The following is a 24779-nucleotide window of genomic DNA, read 5'->3' on the forward strand; positions in this document are numbered from 1 at the left end:
TAATTCTGGCTATAAACAAATTGTGTTTGGCCCAAATATATTTTTTTAAATATTTATTTATTTGACAGAGACACAGCGAGAGAGGGAACACAGCAGGGGGAGTGGGAGAGGGAGAAGCAGGCTTCCCACGGAGTAGGGAGCCTGATGCGGGGATCGATCCCAGGACCCTGGGATCATGACCTGAGCCGAAGGCACACGCTTAAGGACTGAGCCACCCAGGTGCCCCTTGGCCCAAATATTTTTTTAAAAAGTAGTTGCAAGGGCACCTGGGTGGCTCAGTTGGTTAAGCGACTGCCTTCGGCTCAGGTCATGATCCTGGAGTCCTGGGATCGAGTCCCGCATCGGGCTCCCTGCTCAGCGGGGAGTCTGCTTCTCCCTCTGACCCTCTTCCCTCTCATGCTCTCTATCTCTCATTCTCTCTCTCTAATAAATAAATAAAATCTTAAAAAAAAATAGTTGCAAATATTTGAAGTCAGATTTCACATAAATATTTGAATTGCTTATTTCTTTTGAAAACTGAAAAGTTCTGGGAGTTTTGGTTTACATTCCACAATGGCAACAGTCTCTTGGGATACGGTGGCAGCTGCTGCCTCCTGCAGATGGACCTGCCCTCTCCAGTTAGGTGTAGTACCACACGCTCAGTTGCTCTTCATTCACAGCCCATTGGTGCCATTTCTTTTTTTTTTTTTAAAGATTTTATTTATTTATTTGACAGAGAGCACAAGTAGGCAGAGAGGCAGACAGAGGGAGAAGGAGAAGCAGGCTCCCCACCGAGCAGGGAGCCTGACATGGGGCTTGATTCCAGGACCCTGGGATCATGACCTGAGCCGAAGGCAGCCGCTTAACTGACTGAGCCACCCAGGCGCCCCTGTTGATGCCATTTCTTCATATAGTAAATTACTTGATTGATGGTCTAGTGCTAAAAACAGCCTTGCATCCCTGGGATAAACATGCTTGGTCATTATGTAGTATCATTTTTACCTGTTGCAGGATTTGATCGGCTAATTTTTTATTACGGACCTCCATGTCTGTGTTCATAAGGGATATTGTTCTCTTATTTATTGTGTGCATGTAATGTCCCTGGCAGACTTTGATAATTAGGGTTATGCTGTCATCATAAAACTTGTCAGGAAATATTCACTCTGTTTTCTGAAATAGTTTGTGAATATTGGTCTTATTGTCTCTTCATATGTTTGATAGATTTCACTGGTAAAAATTCTGAGCGTAGAATTTCATTTGTGGAAATTTTTTTTTTTTTAAAGATTTTATTTATTTATTTGAGAGAGAGAGAAAGAGAGCACAAGCAGGGGGAGCAGTGGAGAGATAGGGAGAAGCGATGTGGGGCTTGATCCAAGGACCCTGGGATCATGACCTGATCCGAAGGCAGCCACTTAACAACTGAGCCACCCAGGTGCCCCTGTGGAGATGTTTTTGAAAACAAATTCAATTTCTTTTTTTTTTTTAATTTTATTTATTTGAGAGTGAGAGAGAGAGCCCAAGAGGGGGTAGAGTCAGAGGGAGAAGCAGGCTTCCCGCTGAGCAGGGAGCCCGATGCGCACTTGATCCCAGGACTCTGGGATCATGACCTGAGCCAAACGCAGTCGCTCAACCAACTGAGCCACCCAGGCACCCGAAAACAAACTCAATTTCTTTATTAGATATAAAGCAGTTTAGAATTTCTGTTTCATCTTTTGTCACCCTGGATAAATTTAATTTTTTTCAAGGTAATTTATCCATTTCACCTAAGTTGTTAAATTTCTTGCCATGAATTTGTTCAGAATATTTCCTTATTATCCTTTTAATGTCTGTAGATTTGTCATGATAACCCCAGCTTCATTCCTGATGTTAACGATTGGTGTTCTCTGGTTTCTTGATCAGTTCAGGGGTTTACCCATCACTCCTGTTGATCTTTTTTAAGAATCAGCTGTGGCTTTGTTAATTTTCCTCAGTGTTTATTTTCTGTTTCATTGATTTGTACTCTTTGTTATTTCTTCCCTTCTATTTTATTTGGGTTGACTTTGTACTTTTTTCTAGGGTGAAACCTTAGGTCATTGATTTTAGACTTCTTTTCTAACCCAAGCATTTGAAGCTGTAAGTTTCCTGCTATGTGCTTCTGTGGGTGACCCCACGGCTTCTAACATACTGTGTTTTTATTATTGCTCAGTAATCTCCTTTTGATTTCTTCTTTGACCTATGGATCATTTAGTATATGTTGTTTAATTCCCAGATACTTGGGGTTTTCCTAGATGTTTTGTTATTACAGATTCTGACTTAACTCTAGTATTCAGAGAGCTTACTTGGTATGATTTCAGCCCTTCTAAGTTTATTAAGACTTGTGGCCCACTTACTGTGTCTCCTAGTGAATATACCATGTGCATTTGAAAAAATATGCTTTTCAAAAAGAACCGTATTTTACACTTGGGTGTAGTATTCGATGAGTAAGTCAAAGTATTTCATACTGTAGTTCAGACGATCTTTGCCTTGATTTATCTTTTGGTCTCGTTCTATCAGTCGTTGAGAGAGAGACAGCTCTGACTTTCTTTTAAATCTTTTAGTTGTTTTTTTTTTTAAGATTTTTATATTTATTTTAGAGAGCAAGAGAGAACAACCAAAAGTGGGGGGAGGGATAGAGGGAGAGAGAGAAGCTCAAGCCGACTCCCCGCTGGACAGAGAGCCTGACACTAGCTGATCCCACTGCCCTGAGATCATGACCTGAGCTGAAATCAAGAGTCGGACGCCTAACTGACTGAGCCACCCGGGCACCCCTAATTCTTTTAGTTTTAATGTCATATTTTGAAGCTCTGTTATTAGACACCCAATTGTGATTAAGCTTTCCTGATGAATTGTATCTTTTATTCTGAAATATATCTTTTTCTCAAGTAATACTTGTTTTGAAGTCTGTTTTGTCTGATATTAATATGGCCTCCACCCTTGCTAGGCTTACTTTGTGCACGGTATCTCGTGTTCCGTCCATTCCTTTTCAGTGTATTTAGTTTTTATATTTGTGTTTTTTATTTAAGATTTTATTTATTTGAGAAAGAGAGCATGCAAGTGGCGGGGGGGTGCGGTGGGTAGGAGCAGAGGGAGAGTCAGAGAGAATATTCCAAGCCGATTTCATGCCGAGCGAAAACAGGGCTTGATCCCATGACCCTGAGACCATGACCCAAGCCGATATTGAGTCGGATGCTTATGGGGCGCCTGGGTGGCTCAGTCGGTTAATAAGTGTCTGCCTTCGGCTGAGGTCATGGTCCCAGGGTCCAGGGATCGAGCCCCACATCAGGCTCCCTGCTCCGCGAGAAGCCTGCTTCTCCCTCTCCCACTCCCCCTGCTTGTGTTCCTTCTCTTGCTATCTCTCTGTCAAAAAAAAAGAGTCGGATGCTTAACTGACTGAGCCACCCAGGCGCCCCACTGTTTTTATATTTGAAGTGATTGTTTTGTAGACAGCATATCATTAAGTCTTGCTTTATCATTTCTGACAGTCTTTGCCTTATAATTGGAGCGTTTAGTCCATTAATATAAAATGCATTTATTGGTATAGTTGGTCTCTATTGTTTTATTGTCTCCTCTCATTTTTTCTCCTTCTTCCTTTTTTGCCTCTTTTTGGATCGGTAAATATTTTTTAGAATTCCATTTTAATTCATCTAATGCTTCCTTAGTTATACCTTCTTATGTCTTTTTTTTTAGTGGTTTGTCTGGTGAATGTAATGTTCATCTTTTTCATAGTCTGTTTAGAATTAGTATTGCAATACTTTGTAGAAAATGAAAAAAACTTGCAACTGTATTAAAGTGCATTTCCTCTCTACTCCATCTTTTTTTTTTTTTTTTCTTAAAGATTCTATCCATCCATTTGACAGAGTCACAGCAAGAGCAGGAACACAAGCAGGGGGAGCGGGGGAGGGAGAAGCAGGCTTCCCGCTGAGCAGGGAGCCCGATGCAGGGCTCCATCCCAGGACCCTGGGGTCATGACCTGAGCCGAAGGCAGACGCCCAACGACTGAGCCACCCAGGCGCCCCATGTACTCCATCCTTTATGTGAGAGTTGTCATATGCATGGCATGTACATCTGTTATAAGCTCCATAAGACAATTTTTTAACTTCTGTTTAAGTTATTGTTTATCTTTTGTTTTATTTTTTTAAGATTTTATTTATTTTTTAGAGAGCACAAGCACTGGGGAGGGGTAGAGGGAGAGGGAGAAGCAGGCTCCCTGCTGAGCGGGGAGCCCCACATGGGGCTCGATCCAAGGACCCTGGGATCATGATCTAAGCCAAAGGCAGACGCTTAACCAAAGGCAGACTGAGCTACCCAGGTGCTCTATTGTATATATTTTAAAGAAATTAAGAGAAAAATACTTTTGTATTTATCTGGGTTGCCGTTTCTGATGCTCTGCCTTCTTGAAGATCCAGGTTTCCATCTGATATCATTTCCATTCAGCCTGCAGAACTATAGCATTTCCTTTCCTGCTGGTCTGCTGTTAAAGACTTCAAAGATGTACCGTTGTTTTCTGGAAGGTTCGCTGTCATTCACATTATTGTTCTCCCATGTAATGTGTCATTTTTCCCTGGCTGCTTCCAAGATTTTCTTTTTATTTAGTTTTCAGCAGTTGACTATGATGTGCCTGGGGGCTTTTCTTTGAAATTATCCTGCTAGTGGTTCACTGAGCTTTTGAATCTGTAAATTGATGTCTTTGATAAACTTTGGGGGAAATTTTCAGTCATTACCTCAAATATTTTTTTCTGTCCTATCCTATTCTCTTTCCCCTCTCCTTTTGGAACTCTAGTTACATGTAGTTAAATCTTTTTTTCTCTCTATACCTGAGACCCTGTTTTTTTTTAATCTTTTTTTCTCTCTGTTTCACACTGAATAATTCCTGTCATTCTATTTTCAAGTTCACAGACTCTTCTCTGGTGTCTCCACTTGGTTGTTAAGCCTTCTAATTAATTTTTAAATTTCAGATAACTGTATTTTTATACCTAGAATTTTCACTTGGTTCTTCTCTTACAATTTATATCTCTGAAATTTCCCACCTTTAATTTTGAGCATATTTTACTATAGATCATTACAGTATTGTAATGACTGTTTTAAAACCCTCTGATTCCAACATCTGGATCTTCTTGGCACCAGTCTCCATTGATTGACCCTTCTCTTGAGCAGGGGTCACGTTTTCCTGTTTCTCTGTGTGTAGTAACTTGTTATTGCATCCTGGACATTGTGGATGTTACCTTGTGGAGTCTCTAGATTGTGTTATATTCCTCTGAAGAGTAGTTCTTGTTTTAAAGTGGGCTATTAAACTAGTTGGAGTCCAGCTGCAAGCAGAACCGTTTGATTTTTATTCTTAATGGGCTGTTTGCATTTTCCCCCCACATGCATGGTTCAGGGGGTCAGCCAGAGACTTAGAGGAGTTTATTCCCCAACCTGGGGGCTCCCTTTCTTTTACTCTCTCCTTTCTGGGACCCCCCCCCCATGTTTTACCCTTTATGGTTATCCTAATCTCTCCTCTCGTTCTTCTGGCCAGAAAAATTATACATTGTGTGTGCATCAGCCAGCCACCCTTTGTAGAATCTGCCCCCATTCTGTGCTCTTCTCTTCTTCCAAGTGTTGGCTCTTATGCAGAAACTGCCTGCTTTTGCTGATTTCTCCAGAGCCTTTCAGGTAGTCCTTTTGTTGTGGTTCCTAAGTTCATGGTTGTTATCCACAGGAGGTTTGGTTGGAGGCTGTAATGGCCTGTTGTACACAAAGTGGCACTCTGTAGTAAAGACAAAAAGTTAAATTGTTCTCTATTCTACACATGGTAAAAAGGGAGACTGTCCATTTGGGATATGTAATTCCAAGAAAAGAGTCTGCATATTTCTCACGGTTTAAAATACTAAGTATGTCTGTATCTAAAGTACTGTACTTAAGATGTCATCATAAGGGGCGCCTGAGGGGCTCAGTTGATTAAGCGTCTGCCTTTGGCTCAGGTCATGATCCCAGGGTTCTGGGATCAAGCCCCGGATTGGGCTCCTGTTAACCGGGGAGCCTGATTCTCCCTCTCTCGGCCCCTCCCCCCACTTGTGCGCGCGCTCTCTCTCTCTCTCTCTCTCTGTCAGATCTTAAAAAAAAAAAAAAAAGTCATTATAAGAAGCAAAACCATAGTAAGAATGGGCGCTTGGGTGGCTCAGTAAGTTAAGCATCCAACTCATGATCTCAGGGTTGTGAGATCCAATGTGGGCTTCCACCCGCAGCATAGAATCTGTTTCTTTTTTTTTTATTTATTATTATTTTTTTAAGATTTTATTTATTTGACAGAGAGCACAAGTAGGCAGAAAGGCAGGCAGAGGGAGAGTGAGAAGCAGGCTCCCTGCCGAGCAGGGAGCCCGACATGGGTCTCGATCCCATGGCTCCGGGATCATGACCCGAGCCAAAGGCAGTTGCTTAACAGACTGAGCCACCCAGGTGCCCCTGGAATCTGTTTCTCTCCCTCTGCTCCTTCTGCCAGTCCCCTGCTTGTGCACATGCACTCTCTCTCTCTCTCTCTCTAAAAATCTTAAAAAAAGAGAGAGAACTGATAGGGCACCTGGGTGGCTCAGTCGGTTAGTGTCTTGCCTTCGGCTCAGGTCATGATCCCGGGGTCCTGGGATCGAGTTCCACATCAGGCTCCCTGCTCAGTGGGGAGCCTGCTTCTCCCTCTGCCTCTCTCTGTCTCTCATGAATAAATAAATAAAATCTTTAAAAACAAACAAGAAAACCAGATTAAGAACAATGGCAGATGTAGAGGGGAGATGAGTGATTAGAACAAAAAAAAGTATCCAGTGTGTTTTGACTCCTTTGCCTTACTTGGCTGCCCCTGTAGGCAGTTACATTTTTAATTCTTGCTTCTTCCTGAGAAATGGCCCTGCAGGACCACTACCACTGTCTTTTGGCTGACCGAATGTCCTGTGTCTGAGCATGGTGATGTTTGTTGTGATAAAAGTTGCATGTTTGTAAGGAGAGCTGCTTCTGCACTAGAGGCCATGGAGTAGGGAGAAGTTTGTGCCCTCTTGCCTTCCTTGAGTTTGATACTAAGAAACACAGACTTGTTTCTGCCCTTGGGTGGTGACGTGTTCTCTCTGAGCAAAGTCAGTAGTAGAGGGGCGTCTGGGGGGCTCAGTCGGTTATGTGTCCGACTCTTGATCTCAGCTCAGGTATGGATCTCAGGGTTGTGAGGTCAAGCCCCGCGCTGGGCTCCACGCTGGGCATGGAGCATACTTAAAAAAAAAAAAAAAAAAAAAGGCCACAAGCTGGCTTAGAGCTGCAGTTCGAAATGAGCAGTGTAGGAAGTAAGTGCTGTGAATTCATAGTAGGGAGAGGTGGTTATGAGGTGCTGGGGATGGGAGCACCTCACCCTGGACTCTGAAACAGTTCGGGTAGAGAGAGGGACATGCTTGCAGCCTGAGGAAACAGCATGAGCACTGGCAGGGGTGTGTGGAGTGTTAGATTCAAACTGTTCCCATTTTGTGCGACCCCAAACCACCACACAGAGTAACACACAGACATGGCTGCCTGGCACTGAAGCTTGTGGTTTTTCCTTCAGGGTGTAGAGGAAGCCTGAAGACAGATACTGTATAGATAGTGTTTGTATCTGCTTCGGGCTGATTGACTGCACTGTTGGTTTATTCATACAGTCATTGTGGGAAGTATAACTCTCAGTCAAATTTGCTCTCAGTAGTGCTGTTGATTACTTTAGTCTTGGAATTAAATGGAAGGTCTGAAAACCCTGGTTGGAAATATGGATTGGTTATTTGTTCCTTTTTCCTTACGAGGAAGACTTCTCTGTTTCTCCCATCATGAATAACAGATCATTCCAAAAAGATCGTATTCAGTGGGAAAAACAACAGGAATAGGAAAAATGAGACATGGGAAAGCGGTGTTGAGTCTTGGAGTGAGGAAGGCCTTTACCAATAGGACTAATTTTGGAAGGCCGTGCACCTCGCCTCTGGTGGCTATGTCAACTTTACGGAGTCCGTGGCTGCACTTGGCCGCCTCCTCATCCGGAACGTGGAACAGAAGCTGTACTGGTACTAGAAGCTCTATGAAGGGCAACCGATGCATCTGCCACAACGAGCTGCTCACCATCATCCGGGCCATTAACCCCTGCAGTGACTTGACTGTGAGTGCGGAGGAGTCACCGATATGGTGTTTTCCAAGATTGATGTCAGTGGCAATGAGGAACCTTCCCAGAGGAGCTCATGGAAGGCATTTGGAAGGACCCAGATGCCCCTGGACATGCTGACATGGAGCCTGGACCTCACCCGCATCATGTGCAGGTGCCAGAACAGCAAGCAAAATGAGGGTGCGGGAAGGAGGCTGGTGATGGGGAGACTGAGGCAGCCAGCTGAGCCCATTGCCAGGCTGCTTTTCTGTATTGGGGAGGGGGTGTGTGCTGGTGCCTGGGGTCGTCATCATTGTAATACTAGATACAGCCTACTGAAAAACAAAAACGAAGACTAAGTTCGTTAAACTCTGAAGTACTCTACAAGTCAGTAAGAAAAATACTATAGTAGAAAAATGGTCAGGATATCAGAAGTTCATCATGAAAAAAGGAAATAGAAAATATTTAAAAATATGGGTAGGTGCTCAGGTCTTGCTCGTGGCAAGAGAAATGTAAATGAAAACTACAGTAAAAATTTTACCCGACCCAGGACACCTGGGTGGCTCAGTCGTTAGCGTCTGCCGTCAGCTCAGGTCGTGGTCCCAGGGTCCTGGGATTGAGCCCTGCACCAGGCTCCCTGCTCGGTGGGAAGCCTGCTTCTCCCTCTCCCACTCCCCCTGCTTGTGTTCCCTCTCTTGCTGTGTCTCTGTCAAATAAATAAAGAAAACCTTTAAAAAATATTTTAAAAAAGGGCGCCTGAGTGGCTCAGTCGTTAAGCGTCTGCCTTTGGCTCAGGTCATGATCCCAGCGTCCTGGGATTGAGCCCCGCATCGGGCACCCTGTTCACCTGGGAGCCTGCTTCTCCCTCTGCCTACCCTTCCCCTTGCTTGTGTTCTCTCTAACAAAAAAATAAAATCTTAAAAAAAATTTTTTTTACCTGACCTATAGGCAGGGGTCCAAAGTTTCCCTAAGGCCATCCTGGCAGGAGTGTGAGGTGACACACCCCTGTGCTGCTCCCGGAATGTGAGCCGACGGTCCCTGGAGGGTGACTTGGCAGCATTGACCATATTGTAATCTGGACATAACCTGGGACCTGGTGAGCCCACTTCTAGATGTGTACACCGACATGTGTCCATGCAGGAATGAAATGACACGTGGTTGAGAATGTTTTTTATTTTGAAACTTTTTACTCTGGAGTGTTTTCTACCTTACAGAGCTGTTCCTGCTGTAGTGCACAGGGTCCCCTTGCCTTAGTTTCTCCTAATGTTAACATCTTACGTCACCATGGTATGAGGATTAGAAATGAGTAGCAGTGGTGCTGATTCATGGGCCTGTCTTACTCAAATTGAGTCAGTTTCCCCACTGATGTCCTTCTCTGTCCAGGATCCTACACCGCAGGTCCTTTCCGGCTCTGATGGTTCCTCGGTCTGTGTGTGTCCTTCATGATCGTGACACTTTGGAAGAGTACTGCCCGTTATCTCATAGGATATCCCTAGATTTGGGTTTGTCTGATGGTGTTTTTATGATTAGGTTGAGATGCATTTTTGGCAAGACAAGCAGGGAAGGGAGGCCATGCCCTTCCACGCCACCAGGATTGCAGGGTGTTGACCTGTCTCACTCCTGGTGACAGTGACTGTGGTCATTTGGTCAGGAGGTATCTGGCACTTCACAGCAAATGACTGTTTTTCTCTTTGAAATCAGTGTGTGTCTTGTGGGGGATACTGTGAGATTTTGCGAATGTTCTCATGGACATTTAAACCATCCACAGTTTCTCCCTGTCACAGCTGCAACTGTGCTTGCCAAATGGGGACCGCACCATTAATTGTAATTCTGTGAGGAAGAGGTCTTCTGTCCCCCGTTTATTTATAAGTCAGCTAAGTGTGGACTAACTGATGTTTATTTTATTCGCCGGCTGTAAGCTTACAGTCCATTACCATCATCCTTTTGTTGCTCAGACGGTCCTAGGTTTTGCCTTTGGGACTGCCTTCCAGTTGGAGCCTGTGCACTCTTGGAGACCCCATCCTTGGGGCCCTTCCTCCCTTTCTGGCACCATCTTTGTGTTCTCCAGCAGCCCTGGAGATGGCATTTACACACCAAGGTCTGGGTGTGGGGAAAGTGACCACAGTGGCCCGTTCTGGGACAGTTGTCCTCCCTGTGCGGGTGTGCTGCTGGTGTGTCGTGGCCTCTGCCCCCCCAACCCCCCACCTCCGTATTTGTTCCGGCACCAGTCTGTGAATCAGCGAGAATCTCCCATCCATTTCCAGTGCAGCACCCCCCCGGTGCCGCCAGGCCTCCTCCTTCCCCTTTGGTAACTGCTTCCTCCTGCCGTGGGACCCACAAGCTACTTATTTGCCTGATCCGAGTAGCTGCCGAAAGCCGTTTCAGAAGCGTTCACGATTCTGCTGCAGTAATTATATGCGGTGCTCTCTGAGGCTGACTTGACAACCACAGTACCATTTTTGAAGTCATTTAGGTTCTTGTCTTTTAGGGTGCTTAGGTTGTTCATAATACAGCTATGCGTATCTATTACGGTTTCTGTCTCATTGAATGTGCCCCGCACCCCCCACAGGTGCTCCTAGTTACTCTTCGGTTGTGCAAGAAAGAACTGTGGTTTTGAGAGTCGGATATACGAAAGGGCATACTCAGAAATGTCATATTCCCCTCAGCTCTGCTCCCCTGTCCCCAACTCCCCCACTCTTTCTCTTGTGTTCCCACATACCCATTATGGGTTGAGTTGTTGCCTCCCAAAAAGATGTTGAAATCCTGACCTCCATGACCTGTCATTGTGACCTTATTTGGAAATAGGGTCTTCGCAGCTGATCAAGTTAAGATGAGGCTGTTAGGGTGAGCCCTGGTCCAGCATGACCATGTCTTTATAAAACGGTGGAATTTGGACACAGAGTCTGACGTGCAAGAGGTCGGACCCCATGTACAAGCCAAGGGACACCTGAGGCTATGGAATCGAGGAGAGGGGCCTGGGACAGATTCTTCCTTGCAGTCTCAGAAGGAACCAGCCCTGCCAGCACTCTGATTTTGGACTTCTAGCCTCCAGAACTTGAGATGGAAAATTCCTGTGGTTTCAGCTGCCCAGTCTGTGGTGCTTGGCCACAGGAAGCCCAGGAAACAGCACATACCTCTTCTAGGTGTTCAGTTTCTTGTGGTTTGAATTGTGTGCCCCGAAAAGATACGTCCACGTGCTAACCCTGGGTACCTGTGAATGTGACCTTATCTGGAAATAGGGTCTTTGCAGATGCAAATAAAGATGAGGGTGTACTGGATTAGAGGGAGCCCCAAATCCAATGTCACCGGTGTGTCTGACAGGGAAATTGGGACACGGGAGATACACACGGGGAGTGAAAACAGAGCTTGGAGCCAGGCAGCTGTGAGTCAAGGAACGCCAGGACTGCTGACAGCACCCCAAGACGGCAGAGGTGTGGACAGACTTCCTTAGAGCCTCTGGGAGGAACCAGCCCTGCTGACACCTTCAGTTTGGACTTCTGGCCTCCAGAACTATGAGGGGATGGGTTTCTGCTGTCGTTAGCCACCCAGCATTTGCTGCTGCTTTCCAGCAGGCCTGTGAAATGATCTCACAAGTTTCTGGTTCATCCTGCCTGTGTTTCTTGTGCACAGAGCGGTGAAACATGCGTATTTTTCTGCATCGTCTCCTTTCATCCATCAAGGAGGGTAATGTGGTAGATAATTCTTTGGCACTACAGAGCATTATTTTTTAACAGTACAAGACAAGAAACAGTTTAAACATCCATCAATTGAGTGCTAAATACTTACCCATTACAGTGGAATAGTACTTGTTTGTTAAAAAAGAATGAGGAGCTCTGTGTCCTGACATGGAATGATCTGTGAGATGTGTTATTTTTATCTAAAAAATTTTTTAAGATTTTATTTCTTTGAGAGAGAGAAAGCCCGAGAGAGGGGAAGGTCAGAGGGAGAAGCAGACTCCCTCTTGAGCAGGAATCCTGATGCCGGACTCTATCCTGGGACTGCAGGATCATGTCCTGAGCTGAAGGCAGATGTTTAACTGACTGAGCCACCCAGGTGCCCTTATTTAAGTTTTTATTTTAATTTTTAAACTGTGTGGATAAAGTGAACAGTGGAGTTAGGCCCAGATAATTAAATACTTAGACTGTTTGGAAATTGAATATTTAGGGTTTTTTTTTTTTTTTAAGATTTTATTCACTTATTTGAGAGAGTGAGCACGCACGAGCAGGGTGAGGAGAAGAGAGAGAAGCAGACTCCCCGCCTAGCAGGGAGCCCGATGCGGGGCTCGATCCCAGGACCCTGAGATCATGACCTGAGCTGAAGGCAGACATCCAACCGACTGAGCCACCCAGGCACCCCCAAAACTGTCAGTTTTTTAAAAATTAGTGTATTTAAAAACTGAAAACCAGCAAATGATCTCCCCTAATCAGGAAGGGGACTCACAGTGTCTCATGTTAGTTTTCTGACTTCTTGCTCAGCACAGCAGACTGAGGAACGACTGTGAGGGAAGAAGGCAAACCCCTCTCTCCAACACTGTGGTCTGCAGCCTGGCATGCTGGACAGCCACCCCCTGCGGACACCTCCAGCCCACCCTGCAGGACGGAACCCACCTTTAGCAGGAGCCCCTCAAGACAGCATCACTCACTGGCGTTGGTTTAGTAGGTGCTTAATGCCCAAGGCTTTTAAGGAGACAGGTCAGACACTGCAAGACATCCCGTGTCAAAGTCTAGACCTGCATGAGCTGCACCCACCTGCTGTGTACGACACACGTTGGTCGGAAAGGAATGATTCACAATGTCCAGAAAAGACCTGGAGGTTTCAAAACAACGTATCAACTTGTGGGAGTCCGCCTCTCCCTCTCCCTCTGGCCCTCCCTCAGCTTATACCCTCTCTTGCTCTTTCTCTCTCTCTCAAATAAAATCTTTAAAAAAAATAAAATGCTCTTTTAAAAAAAACCTGACAGTTTTGGACACCAGTTTAGAACATGGTGAGACTGTTTTGGAACATTAATATAAAAATTTGGATCCCTCTTAGGGGTATATTTTTCCCCCCTCTTTTTCATGGTTGTCACACGGTAAGGAAGGCTGGCGTGTGTTACTGCGGGCTCGGAGGGGGGTGCTGTGAGCGCCAAGGCATGTTTGAGTTTGGTGGGTTTGTGCAGGATCCCTCCCAGGCCACACAGGGGAGTGATGATGAGGGCCTCTGCCCACCTCCTGCAGCTCTGCCCCTGAGTTGGGATTCTTTCTTGGAATTTGATGTGTGTGAGGATGTGTTACCAAACCGTACGGTGAAGTGCCCGCCGTGTGTCGGGCCCTGCCACCCCGAGTGCTCCCGATCTCGTCTGAGATACCCACCGGCTGCTCAGCATTCGGTCACTTTGAATTTCCCCTGGGTGATCTTGGGGCTTTTGATCAACGGCTTGCCTTAGAGATCTCCACGTTAGCGTTTGCAGGACTTACCAGACATGTTTCCGATGTCTTACTAAATGTTTATTCTTTCTGCTTGTCTTACCAGGAAAACCCTTTCTGTGTCCTTGGCGGACCCCGGCCCAGTCCAGGAACCCCAGGCAAAGCCTGGCGTCGAGCTTCCACGCTGGACGGCTCTTCAGCTCGCAGGCTGTGGAGGACCGGACGGAGGAGCCCCTGCACTCCATCATCAGCGGCACCGAGACCGTGCAGGGTACTGTGCGCAGCCGGCCTGTGAGGGGAAGTTCTTGAGGCAGAAGCAGTGATTGATAGAGCCACCCACTTGCTTCAGTCCGAGGGAGGGTTCCCCCAAACAAAGCATCCTCCGTTTCCTGCTTGGCCAGGAGCTGCTGACTGCCAGCCTGGTGTGTCTTGCCCCCTCTGGTGGTCACCCGTGAGCTCGCGGCCGGCCACTCGGTGTGGTGATTCATGGCCCATCTGCTAATAATCATGGAAGCAGGATATAAACCCAGCATTGGCTGTGCCGACGCAGGCCTGCACGCTCAAGCTGTCCTGTCACCTCAGAAGTCTAGAAAAGCAGTCTGCAGCCAGTACTCACGTGGGTCCGTTTCTGGCTTTCACATGAGATGACAACACAGTCTCTGATGTTTGGGTTAAGAAGTGAGATTTTCTTGTTCATTTGTTTTCTAAATAAATAATTTGGAAACCATGGTTTTGAAGAGCAGAATCTAGGGTCTGGTTATTAGAGCCAGTCCGCTTCTCATGTCCTTGGGAAGTGCCGGCCCCGACTGGCCCTCGAGGTAGTGGCCTCGAGGGGACGGGTCTCAGTGGTGGGAAGCAGGGGAGGCTCCCTTTGCCCCTTCCTGTGGATAGAGGGGGCCCCTGGCTTGTCCTTTCTGACACCTCCTCCCTGAGAGCCCCAGTGACGTAGTTTTTCTTTTTTCACTCCTTTTTTTTTTAAGATTTTATTATTATTTTTTTAAAATGTTTTATTGTTATGTTAATCACCATACATTACATCATTAGTTCTTGATGTGTAGTGTTCCATGATTCATTCTTTGGGCATAACACCCAGTGCTCCACGCAGAATGTGCCCTCTTTAATACCCATCACCAGACTAACCCATCCCCCCACCCTTCTCCCCTCTGGAACCCTCAGTTTGTTTTTCAGAGTCCATCGTCTCTCATGGTTCGTCTCCCCCTCCGACTTACTCCCCTTCATTCTTCCCCTCCTGCTTTAAGATTTTATTTTTAAGTAAACCCTACACCCAGCGAGGGACTGAACTCACAACCCAAGATGGAGAGTCACATGCTCCACTGACTCAGCCAGGCGCCCCTTTTGTTCACTCTTTTGAAAAATGTTTAAAATTCATTACCTGAAACATTCTTTTGAATGTTACATAGCATACCATAAAAATAAAAACTAAACTTTTCTGCTTGTGTCTGATTCATTACCAGGTTCCATTTCCAAACATGAGTTCCAGGCTGAGACAAAGAAGCTTCTGGACATTGTTGCCCGTTCCTTGTACTCAGAAAAAGAGGTGCAGTATCTGTTCATCACTCCCAGTGCTAGCAGCGTTTCTTTTTGAAAAAACGATTTTTATGCTACTCTAGGGAAATGCCAGGTAGTGTAATAACTGTGAGAATGCATTAAATTTGGACAGGTCTGGATCTTAGTTACCAGCAAGAGTATTTTTACTAAAATCTGTTTGGATTTCATGGACAGATAGGCCCAGATGACTCTTCGTGCTAGATTGACTCCGGGAGTTACTTTTGCTGATAGTTTAGAAGCCTCCCCACCCCCCAGATACTTGGCGTGGGGGCCCTGGGGCTCATTTCTTTGGTGGTGGCAGTATGCTCTGAGGCCCTGTGTTACTGTGTCACGTGGCGGGTGGTCACCAGGTGACCACTAGATGGACGGCGGGGCTATGGGAGGAAGGCCCCCCAGCCCCATGTGGAGAGAATAGGGGCTGAAAGGCAGTGAGGAACGACAGGCTGTGGGAGAAGTCGAGAACAAGTGGTCCATTGTGTCCATGTTCGTTATTGCTAGAATGCAGAGGGGAATTTTGGGGAAGGGTAAAGCACAAAATTCCAATGTTAAAAGGGACTTTTTAGGAAATACTTTCCAGGCTCGTGCTGCCGCACGCCATATTCAGGTATCCCTGTGATCTCCAGCTTCTGTGCCCTTGGGGTCACATCACCGTGCTTCCTCCCTCACCTGCAGGAAGAAGGTCTGTTTGAGGCAAAGGTGCTTCTCAGACACAGGTAGTTGGACCATGTGGCCCTTTCCTCCCCAGAGCGTGGTAGGCCTTCACTAAAGAAAGCCAGAGTCTTCAAGGCGTAGAAGAAACAGGTGTCAGGGGATATTTTGACATCCTTGGTCAAGAGTTGGGCAAGAAGTGGTGGCACGGGGCTCTTCAAGTTTGAGCTGACATAACAGATCGGCACCTGCTTGATTTTCAGGACAGAGCAGCATGGTTAGAGTTCACTCCTTAAAGCAGTGTCAGGGAGAAGCCCTGGGCCTTGAGTCATTTTGGGAGCTGCCTTGGAGAAACTGTCTCTGAGAAAAGTGGGAGGTCTTTATGGTTAAAACACTGAATATTCTTTGGTAGTTTTCCCCGAACTTTGAACACACGCTGTGGGTGCTGCTGACCAGGACGGCCTGTGGCGCTGGCATCTTCTTTCTGCTCCTGTAGGTGTTCATACGGGAGCTGGTCTCCAACGCCAGTGACGCCTTGGAAAAGCTGCGTCACAGGCTGCTGTCTGAAGGCCAAGTGCTGCCGGAAATGGAGATCCACTTGCAGACGGACGCCGAGAAAGGCACCATCACCATCCAGGTACCCCCTTCTGAGTGCCCTGCCCCCAGCGCTACCCCCTTCTCTCCTGGGGCAGGGGAGCTGGACCTGCCTTTTCATTCCATCTCCGGGCTCCAAGTGACGCACCATCTGTCTTCGTTGTTGACTCTTGTTTTATTTTTTTTATTTTATTTTTTTAAAGATTTTATTGATTTATTTGAGAGAGAATGAAAGAGAGAGAAAGCACATGAGATGGGGGGAGGGTCAGAGGGAGAAACAGACTCCCCGCTGAGCAGGGAGCCCGATGCGGGACTCGATCCAGGGACTCCAGGATCATGACCTGAGCCGAAGGCAGTCGCTTAACCAACTGAGCCACCCAGCCGCCCTGACTCTTATTTTAATTTACTATAAAAATAACCCTTGTTCAGTATAGAAAATTTGGAAAACACAAAAGAAGCAAGTTTAAGGCTTCATTTGGGGCTGACAGCTGTTACCGTGTTAGTGTAGTTTTTTGGTGTCTGTGCATTTATTTACATATCTAAACGTTAAACTGTGTGTCATTTTTAGTGTTTTCTCTTTACATTTTTAACTGTACTTTTCCTCTCGTAATGCGTGTTTCCCCGTGTCATTAAATATCCTGCAGTACTATTGTTAATCACAGCCCGGTGTTTGGATTAACGGTCTTACTTTAGATGAAACAATACTTAGGGCTGTTGTAACCTGTTGAAAATTAATTAAGGTCAGAAAGAAAGGCAGAAGTGGGGGGCTCATCTGCAGTGGTTGAGGGACACCGTGTTGCTGAGACAGCTGCTTCAGGGTCCTGGGGTGATGGCTGGAACTGGGGAGGGGGGCGCCTGCAAGGTGGAAGGACGTGCTGTGGAGGCTCTGAGCCCCTGACCTGGGCTTCCTGCCTCCGCCAAGGGGATGGTGCTGGCGGGGGGGCTCTTAGGCCGTTGCTCGTTCCTTCTGGTCTGCGTGTGTGCACCTTTTTTGCTGTTGTTTTAAGAAGCTTTATTGAGGTAAGATTTATACACAGTAAAATTCAGCAGGTTCAGGTGCACACATTCTGGTGACCACGATGCCATCATGATTTCCTCCCCCAAGGTCCCCACTGCCTTCCCAGCTCGTCAACCACTCATGTGCTCTCTGTCCCTTCAGGTTTATATTTTCTAGAATTCCATAGAAACAGAGTTTGGTCTGACTTCTTGCCATCAGCAGAATGCTGTGAGATTCATCCCTGGGGCAGCATGTAGCTGTAGCTTGTTCCATTTCCTCCCGGAGAAGTATTCCGTCGCACGCGTGCAGAGCACTCGGCGTCCACTCACCACGTGATGTGCTTCGGCTTGTTTCCACTTCGGGGTGTTCAGAATAAAGCTCTTGGGTGAATGCCTAGGAGTGGGGCCGCTGGCTCCAGGAGAGCTGTGTAACCGTGACACATGCCAGGCTGCCTGCAGTGGGTGTCCCGGTTTGCTTGCTGGCTGCGGCGGCTGGGAAGTCGTCACGGCTGCTGTCCTTGCTGGCACTGGTTACTGTTGGCCGTGGAGATGGCCATTCCAGCGGCTCAGCTTTTTGTTTGCTTATTTATTTGAGAGAGAGCACTAGGGAGAGGGAGCAAGAGAGAGCAAGCATGACTGGGAGCGGAGGGAGAGGAAGAAGCAGGGAACCCACCGTGGGGCTCGATCCCAGGACCCCGGGATCATGACCTGAGCCGATGGCAGACGCTTAACCATCTGAGCCACCCAGGCGCCCCCGGGACTGAGTTTTTATCGTGCATTTCCCTCGTGATTAATGGTCGATCCTGAGCATCTTGTCATGTGTTTGCCACTTCTGTATCTTCCTTGTGAAATGTCCAGATTTTTGGTTTATTTTTAATCAAGTTTTTTTAATTGAGATGTGAGACTTCTTTATATGTTCTGCATGTAAGTTGCATATCAGATACGTACTCTTTTTTTTTTAAAGATTTTATTTATTTATTTGACAGACACATCGAGAGAGGGAACACAAGCAGGGGGAGCAGGAGAGGGAGAAGCAGGCTTCCCGTGGAGCGGGGGTCCCGATGTGGGGCTCGATCCCAGCACCCTGGGATCATGACCCGAGCTGAAGGCAGATGCTTAACGACTGAGCCACCCAGGCACCCCTCAGATACATACTTTGCAAATATTTTTTTCCCAGTGTGTGGTTTGCTTTTTTATTTTCTTGGTGGTTTTTGAAAAGCAAAAGGTTTTAATTGTAATGAGGTCTAGTTTATCACTTTTTCTTTCTGTTTCATGCTTTTAGTAACGTAAGAAATCACTGCCTCTTCCACAGTCAGATTTTCCCGTGTTTTCGTGTAGAAATTGTGCAGTCTTCGCTGGTCCTCTGTGTCTGATCTGTTGGGGGCCTGGTGTGAGGGGGGCTGAGGTTGGGTGCACTTTCAGCACCATCTGCTTTCCTTTCCCCTGTTGAGTTCTCTCAGAACCTTTGTCAGAAATCAAGGGACACAGTCTGCACAGTTGTTTCTGGACTCTCTTCTGTCTCTTGGCTCTGGGTTTCTTTGCTAGGGGGGTTTGTTCTGGTGCGGCCGGCCCCCCGGACTAGAACTGGTCTCCCTGATGACGTGTGCTGTGACTTCCCCAGGTCCTGCCTGGCACGTGTAATTCATGCTCCCCCCCGCCCCCCCGGTCCCCGGCTGTCCGCCCACGTCCATCCCAGCTCCCGCGTGCTGGCCTTGGAGCTTAGCGTGCCTCTCTCCTCAGGACACCGGTATCGGGATGACACAGGAAGAGCTGGTGTCCAACCTGGGAACCATTGCCAGGTCGGGGTCAAAGGTAAGCCCCCCCCCACCCCTTCCTCAGGGGCTGCAGCTGGTACCCCCCTTAGGGCTCGAGGATCTGTTCTCGAGGCCACCTGACCAGAGAGGGCAGGACCCAGAGGGCTCTAGGCCCCAGCGACAGCAGGACTATTCTTGGGTGCCAGCTCTGTTGGCGCTGTGGGAGCGCTTTGCCCTTCACGGGGACCTCTGAGGCGGTTTCCCTTTCTTATAGATGAAGAGGTGGAAATTAGTACTTTGTAGCTAGAAATCGGCCAACCCCAGGCTCCAAGCCCGTCTGTCAGAGTCTGGGTCTGTCAGAGTCTGGAACGCACCATTCTGTCCCTGCCTTTCTCCCTCTCTCAGCAATTGCTTGAGGCCGAGGGGGCCTGGCAGAGATAGTCATTCCTCCTCTTCATCCTCAGCACCATTCATGAGACTAGGCCATGTCTGTGGATGGGCAGCTCTGTGGGGAGGAAACGCCCTGGGAGTCGTGGCTGCCGTGTGACCCTCAGGGGGCAGGCGATCCTGGGACCTCTGCCAGCAGTGAGTTGGAGACTGGTGGCCCCCGTCTGCCTGTGTACCTCTCCTTGGTTTTGTGGGCCTAGGTGGTGCCTAAAATGGAACCATGCAATGATGAAAGTGCTGGAAGTAGTGTAATTCTTGGTCCAAAGTGACTTGCAGAAATTCTTTTAAGAAACCATATTGCCGTAACAGTTCCTCCCCCTGTTACATTCTTGGTTCTATTTCTGTCAAGGAAAGTCTGTGCCGTCACATACAATAGCCACCAGCTATACATGCCTGTTTGAATTTAAGTTAAATGTAATATAAAATTTGGTTCCTGGGGCATACTAGCCCCACTTGAGTGCTTGAGAGCCAAATGTGGTCCACAGCCACCATATTGGGCCATGTAGAACACTTCTGTCATCGTAGATGGCGCCATAGCAGTGAGTGGGTGTCTTTTACTTCATTTTTAATCTTAGAAACTTTGATAAACTGGAGTCATAAAAATTGTCTTCTGATACCATATCAGACCTGAATGTGGTATATACCGTTTCCCCCTGAAGCTTAGAATCTAGGAGACACGCAGAAGACACATTTAGGAAAACTCTGGGGGTCACTCTTTCTGTGCCCTGCCTGCTCAGATCGCTGCCCCCCATGCCTGGGAAGTGTGGCCCACCTGTCTTAGTTTCCGGGCTGGACCATGTGGTGAAAAACCACTCAATGTGGTTGTCTTGAGGATGAAGGGTGTTCCCCACCAGCGCTAGGGGAATGGACACAGGGAGTCACAGATACGCGTTCTGCCTGGGGAAGGGGCCACCCTTCCTCTGACCAGCCTTCGCCACCACAGGCCTTTCTGGATGCACTGCAGAGCCAGGCGGAGGCCAGCAGCAAGATCATCGGCCAGTTTGGAGTGGGTTTCTACTCTGCTTTCATGGTGGCTGACAAAGTGGAGGTCTATTCCCGTTCAGCGGACCCGGGCAGCCCTGGTTACCAGTGGCTCTCAGATGGGTGAGTAAGTGAGAGCGGGCCTCACGTCACACACACACAGTGCCCTGGGGCCACCACAGCCAAGCGTACCTGATGTGCACCTGATGTGCACTGCGAGGGTCAGCTGAGATGTTAGCACTTCACTTGGAAAGTTAAGAGTCACTTCACTCTTTGGGGAACCAGTGACTCTTTCCCCTCCAGATGGCGCATGCTGTCTGTGCCTTAGGTTTGTGCTCTGGAGCGTGGCCTGTGCCAGGCAGGGCTCCTTTGGGAATGGCTGGCCGTTGGATCGGCCGGGCACCAGGTATCCCCTGCTCCGGGGCGGCCTGTCTGGATTCTGTTTTGCGGGAATTCCTGGGTTTGCCGGGTCAGGCCCAAGGCCTTGCCTATTAAAGATGCTTGTTTGTTGTGCAGCCTGCTCAGGGACCGTGGCTCACAGGCTCGTTGGGTGGATGTTCCAGGAGAATCTTGAGACTCTGTTTAAGGAGAATGGTACCCTGGCCAAATTGAAGCATGTACTTCAATAGGCCCAAACCTTCATTTCCGAATCCCTCCCCGATGTCTCCCATCTGCCGTGGGGGTCCAGCGGTGCACGCGAGAGGGGCTCTGCCAGACCCCAGCCCGTTTCCCTCAGTCAGAACTGCGATTTCTGTTTAATGCTGCGAAGGTGGTGCTCAGAGGAAACAGGCCAGGGTTTGACAAGGCACTTTCTGGGGGTGCATCTTCCCCTCTTGTACTTCGGAAATAGTTTCTCTGCCTGGTCTCTGCTAGAGGTTCAGAAACACGGGGGGTTAGCTCGAGCTAGGGGCGGTCCCTGTGCATCTGCTCTTTCTGCCCAGTACCTTACGGCATCGGGGCCGCTTTGGGTGACCCTAGAGCCCATGAGGTGGCGCTCGTCATAGGGGGAGCCCCACTCTGCAACCCTGCGGCTGTGCTCCCTGGGGGAGACAACAGCTGGGGGCTCAGTGGGCTCCGAAGTGGTGGCACTCAGGCTTGTGTCTCTGCGTGTGGATGTGGGCTCTGCTTGCGACAGTACTACGAAGGGTGACTGGACGGGCAGTGTAGGACCCATCACCTTCGCTGTGTGCAGCTGGCTTTCCCTTTCCCATGTCTTAGTTCTGGGGTGTTTGAAATCGCTGAAGCCTCGGGAGTGAGAACCGGGACCAAAATCATCATCCACCTCAAGTCAGACAGCCGAGAGTTCGCCAGCGAGGCCCGGGTCCGAGGTGAGCGGGAGCCTGGGCTGCGGGGGATGGGTGCACGATGGCACCGGGGCCGCGCAGTGGTTAGGGCGCGGCTCACGTTGGTCGCCTGGGGCTGCTGGCTCTGTGTGGCGCCGGGAGGCCAGGCCTCCTGGGGCACCGTCAGGTTTGGTTCTGTCTTCTGCCCTCAGTGCTTGCACGCAGTGCGTTCCCTGGCCCCTCTGTGTTGTAAGATGCTTCCCGAAGCCTGCGCCTGCTTCACAGAGAACAAGAGCTGGCGCTTCCATGCGGTGGTCTCATCCGGTCTGAGTGGATGCTTCTCTGAGGTGCCGAGTGCTTCCAGGATTCACCATTAACCCACAAAACTATATTTATGCCACCAAGAAGGTGTGGGGGTTCATGATGGCCTGGGCCTCAGATCTCTGGTTCTCGTATGAGTTCTGGTCCCTCTGCAGGCAGGACATTGTCCCTGACATGGCCTGGCTTTGCACCTGTGAAACTGCTGGCCTGGAGTTGCCCTGGTGTGCTGTTACCTGCAGCCACTTCCAGAGCTTTTGTATCCAGAAGCTTCCTGTATTCATTGTTGCTGTGTGTTTTTTCTCTTTTCAAGATGTGGTGACAAAGTACAGTAACTTCATCAGCTTCCCCTTGTACCTAAACGGAAGGCGTGTTAATACCTTGCAGGTGAGACCCTCGGCTGCCTGAAGGGCTCGGGTGGCTGTGGGGAGCGTTTGGTACATTCCAGCGCTGGATGGACAGTGTCCGGGCTGGGTGGCACTGTTCGAGTCCCAGCGTGGGGAGTCCCCTGTGCAAGGCCAGGTCTTGACCCCTCCATGTCCTGTCCCCATGCACCATGTGCAGTTCAGCGTCCTTCATGTGTTCACAGAGCCACAGTCTGTTCTAGAACATTCTCATCCCAAAAAGGACCCTGCCTGTGTTAGTAGTCGCTCCCCATCTCCCCTCCCATCACCCCTGACATGTCATGTCAGTGGAATCAGACACTGTGGCCTTTGTGTCTGGCTTCTCACCATAACGGTTCCAGGGTTCATCCATGTTGGAGCCTGTGTCAGTCCTCTGTTCCTTTTTACAGCTGAGTTATAGTCCACGGCTAGACCATGTTTCTTTGTCCATTCACTCATTGATGCACTGGTGATGTCCTACAGGCATGTGCAGACCTCTGGGCTGGCCTTTCCTGACGCCCTGTACTGGGAGGAGGGGGCGCCCTTGTTCTAGAGCCTCTTGTGTGTCTTTGTGGTTCCCCCCTTCCTCCCCACACTGGAGTGGGTGGGGCTGGAGACTGGGATGGAGGCTTGCACCCGAGCCCACAGCCCTGGTCTGTCCCATGGGTGGGTCCTTGGGTCATCCTGGGGGCGTACTTGCCAGCGCCCAGGGCCACAGGCTCCAGAGGCCCAGCTCTCTGCGGTTGTTGGGAGGGCACGTCTTAGACACTGCGGCCTCATGTATCTCCATTTCCAGGCTATCTGGATGATGGACCCCAAGGATGTGAGTGAGTGGCAGCACGAGGAATTCTACCGCTATGTCGCTCAGGCCTACGACAAACCCCGCTACACCCTGCACTACAAGACGGACGCACCTCTTAACATCCGTAGCATCTTCTATGTGCCGGACACGGTGAGGCCTGGCGGGTGTGGGGCAGGGGCTGCCAGTGCTTGTCTGCTGCTCCTTGGGATGGGGGCCTCCCTCATGGCGACAGCGTTTCTCAGCACCAGTAGCACTTGCCTTGAAGGGTGACAGATCAGCACAAACATCACAAAAATTAACTTGGTAGCATCAGAGTAAAAGCAAAATTCATGCCTCCGGTTAGGTGAGCACAGGGTTTTAAAGTGGGGGGGGTGGTTCACGTGCCATCTTGGGGAAGAACAGAATCATTTGGTCGTGCGGGCTTGGGCTGTTGTAGACCCATGGGAAGACCCTCAGAGCAGCGTGTGGGCGGCCTTTGCATGCGGGTGCACCCCTGAGCTGTGCGGCTAACTGGGGCTCCGTGGTGTTCTGATGAGTTGGCGGGCACTCTGTACTTGTGCTTGGCCCCTAATACCCCATGCTCACAGCAGCATGGCGAAGGCTCAGATGAATCCTGCGAAGGGGAAATCTGCTCAGGGGTTAGAAAAGCTTCCTGGCCTTTTCTGACTGCCGCTCTTGTAACATCCCATGGCTACGCATTTTGGGAAGCAGCATGAGACCCTCACTACTGAGTGAGTTCCGCAGACCAGTACCAGCATGTCCTGGGACTTATTAGGGATGCAGGATCTCAGTGGCCCCAGGATCTCCATTTCAGCAGGATCCCAATGTGATGTGCGTGCATGCTGCAGGTTTAGAGCAGGAGTTGGGGGATGGTTGTGACTAGTTTGGGCTATATAAGCCGTGCACATCCTGGAGCCCTGCCCCCGTAGCGTGGACACCCATAAGCTGCAGATGAGCCCGGCTGTGTTCTAGGAAACTTCATAGACCCTGCAGTGTGGATTTCACATATTTTTCACATATCATGAGACCTTCTTTGTTTGCTTTTTCACAGTCCTTTGAAAGTGTGCAAGTTAAAAAATAAAAGTGTACAAGTTGTGGGGTGCCTGAGTGGCTCAGTCGGTTAAGCATCCAACTCTTGATTTCGGCTCAGGTCATGATCTCAGGGTTCTGGGATCGAGCCCCGAGTCGGGCTTTGTGCTCAGCAGAGAATCTGTTTCAGATATTCTGTCTCCCTCTTTGCTCCTCCCTCCTCAAATAAATAGATACATTAAAAAAAAAAATTACGGGGCACCTGGGTGGCTCAGCTGGTTAAGCGTCTGCCTTTGGCTCAGGTCATGATCCCAGGATCCTGGGATTGAGCCCCGTTAGCGGGGAGCCTGCTTCTCCCTCTCCCTCTGCTGCTCCCCCTGCTTGTGCTCACTTGGTGCGCATGCATGCACTCTCTCTCTGTCAAGTAAAATATTAAAAAGAAATAAAAATGAAAGTGAGCGAG

At 48.7% G+C, this 24779-nt stretch overlaps 1 protein-coding gene across 1 annotated transcript in view; it reads left to right on the forward strand.

The window, feature by feature from the left end:
• Nucleotides 1-24779, forward strand: part of TRAP1 (TNF receptor associated protein 1) — a 57142-nt gene that overhangs the window by 13758 nt on the left and 18605 nt on the right. Inside the window, exons 2-9 of the mRNA XM_025859066.2 lie at nt 13619-13783; nt 14988-15070; nt 16226-16366; nt 19060-19131; nt 20464-20624; nt 21720-21829; nt 22416-22489; nt 23282-23437. Of these exons, the coding sequence (XP_025714851.1) occupies nt 13619-13783; nt 14988-15070; nt 16226-16366; nt 19060-19131; nt 20464-20624; nt 21720-21829; nt 22416-22489; nt 23282-23437 (962 nt within the window). The remainder of the gene's footprint in view (nt 1-13618; nt 13784-14987; nt 15071-16225; nt 16367-19059; nt 19132-20463; nt 20625-21719; nt 21830-22415; nt 22490-23281; nt 23438-24779) is intronic.

This window comes from Callorhinus ursinus, unplaced genomic scaffold (genome assembly GCF_003265705.2).
Source record: "Callorhinus ursinus isolate GAN/ISIS: 27379988/994484 unplaced genomic scaffold, GSC_fseal_2.0 scaffold13, whole genome shotgun sequence".
In the NCBI taxonomy this organism is placed as follows: domain Eukaryota; kingdom Metazoa; phylum Chordata; class Mammalia; order Carnivora; family Otariidae; genus Callorhinus; species Callorhinus ursinus.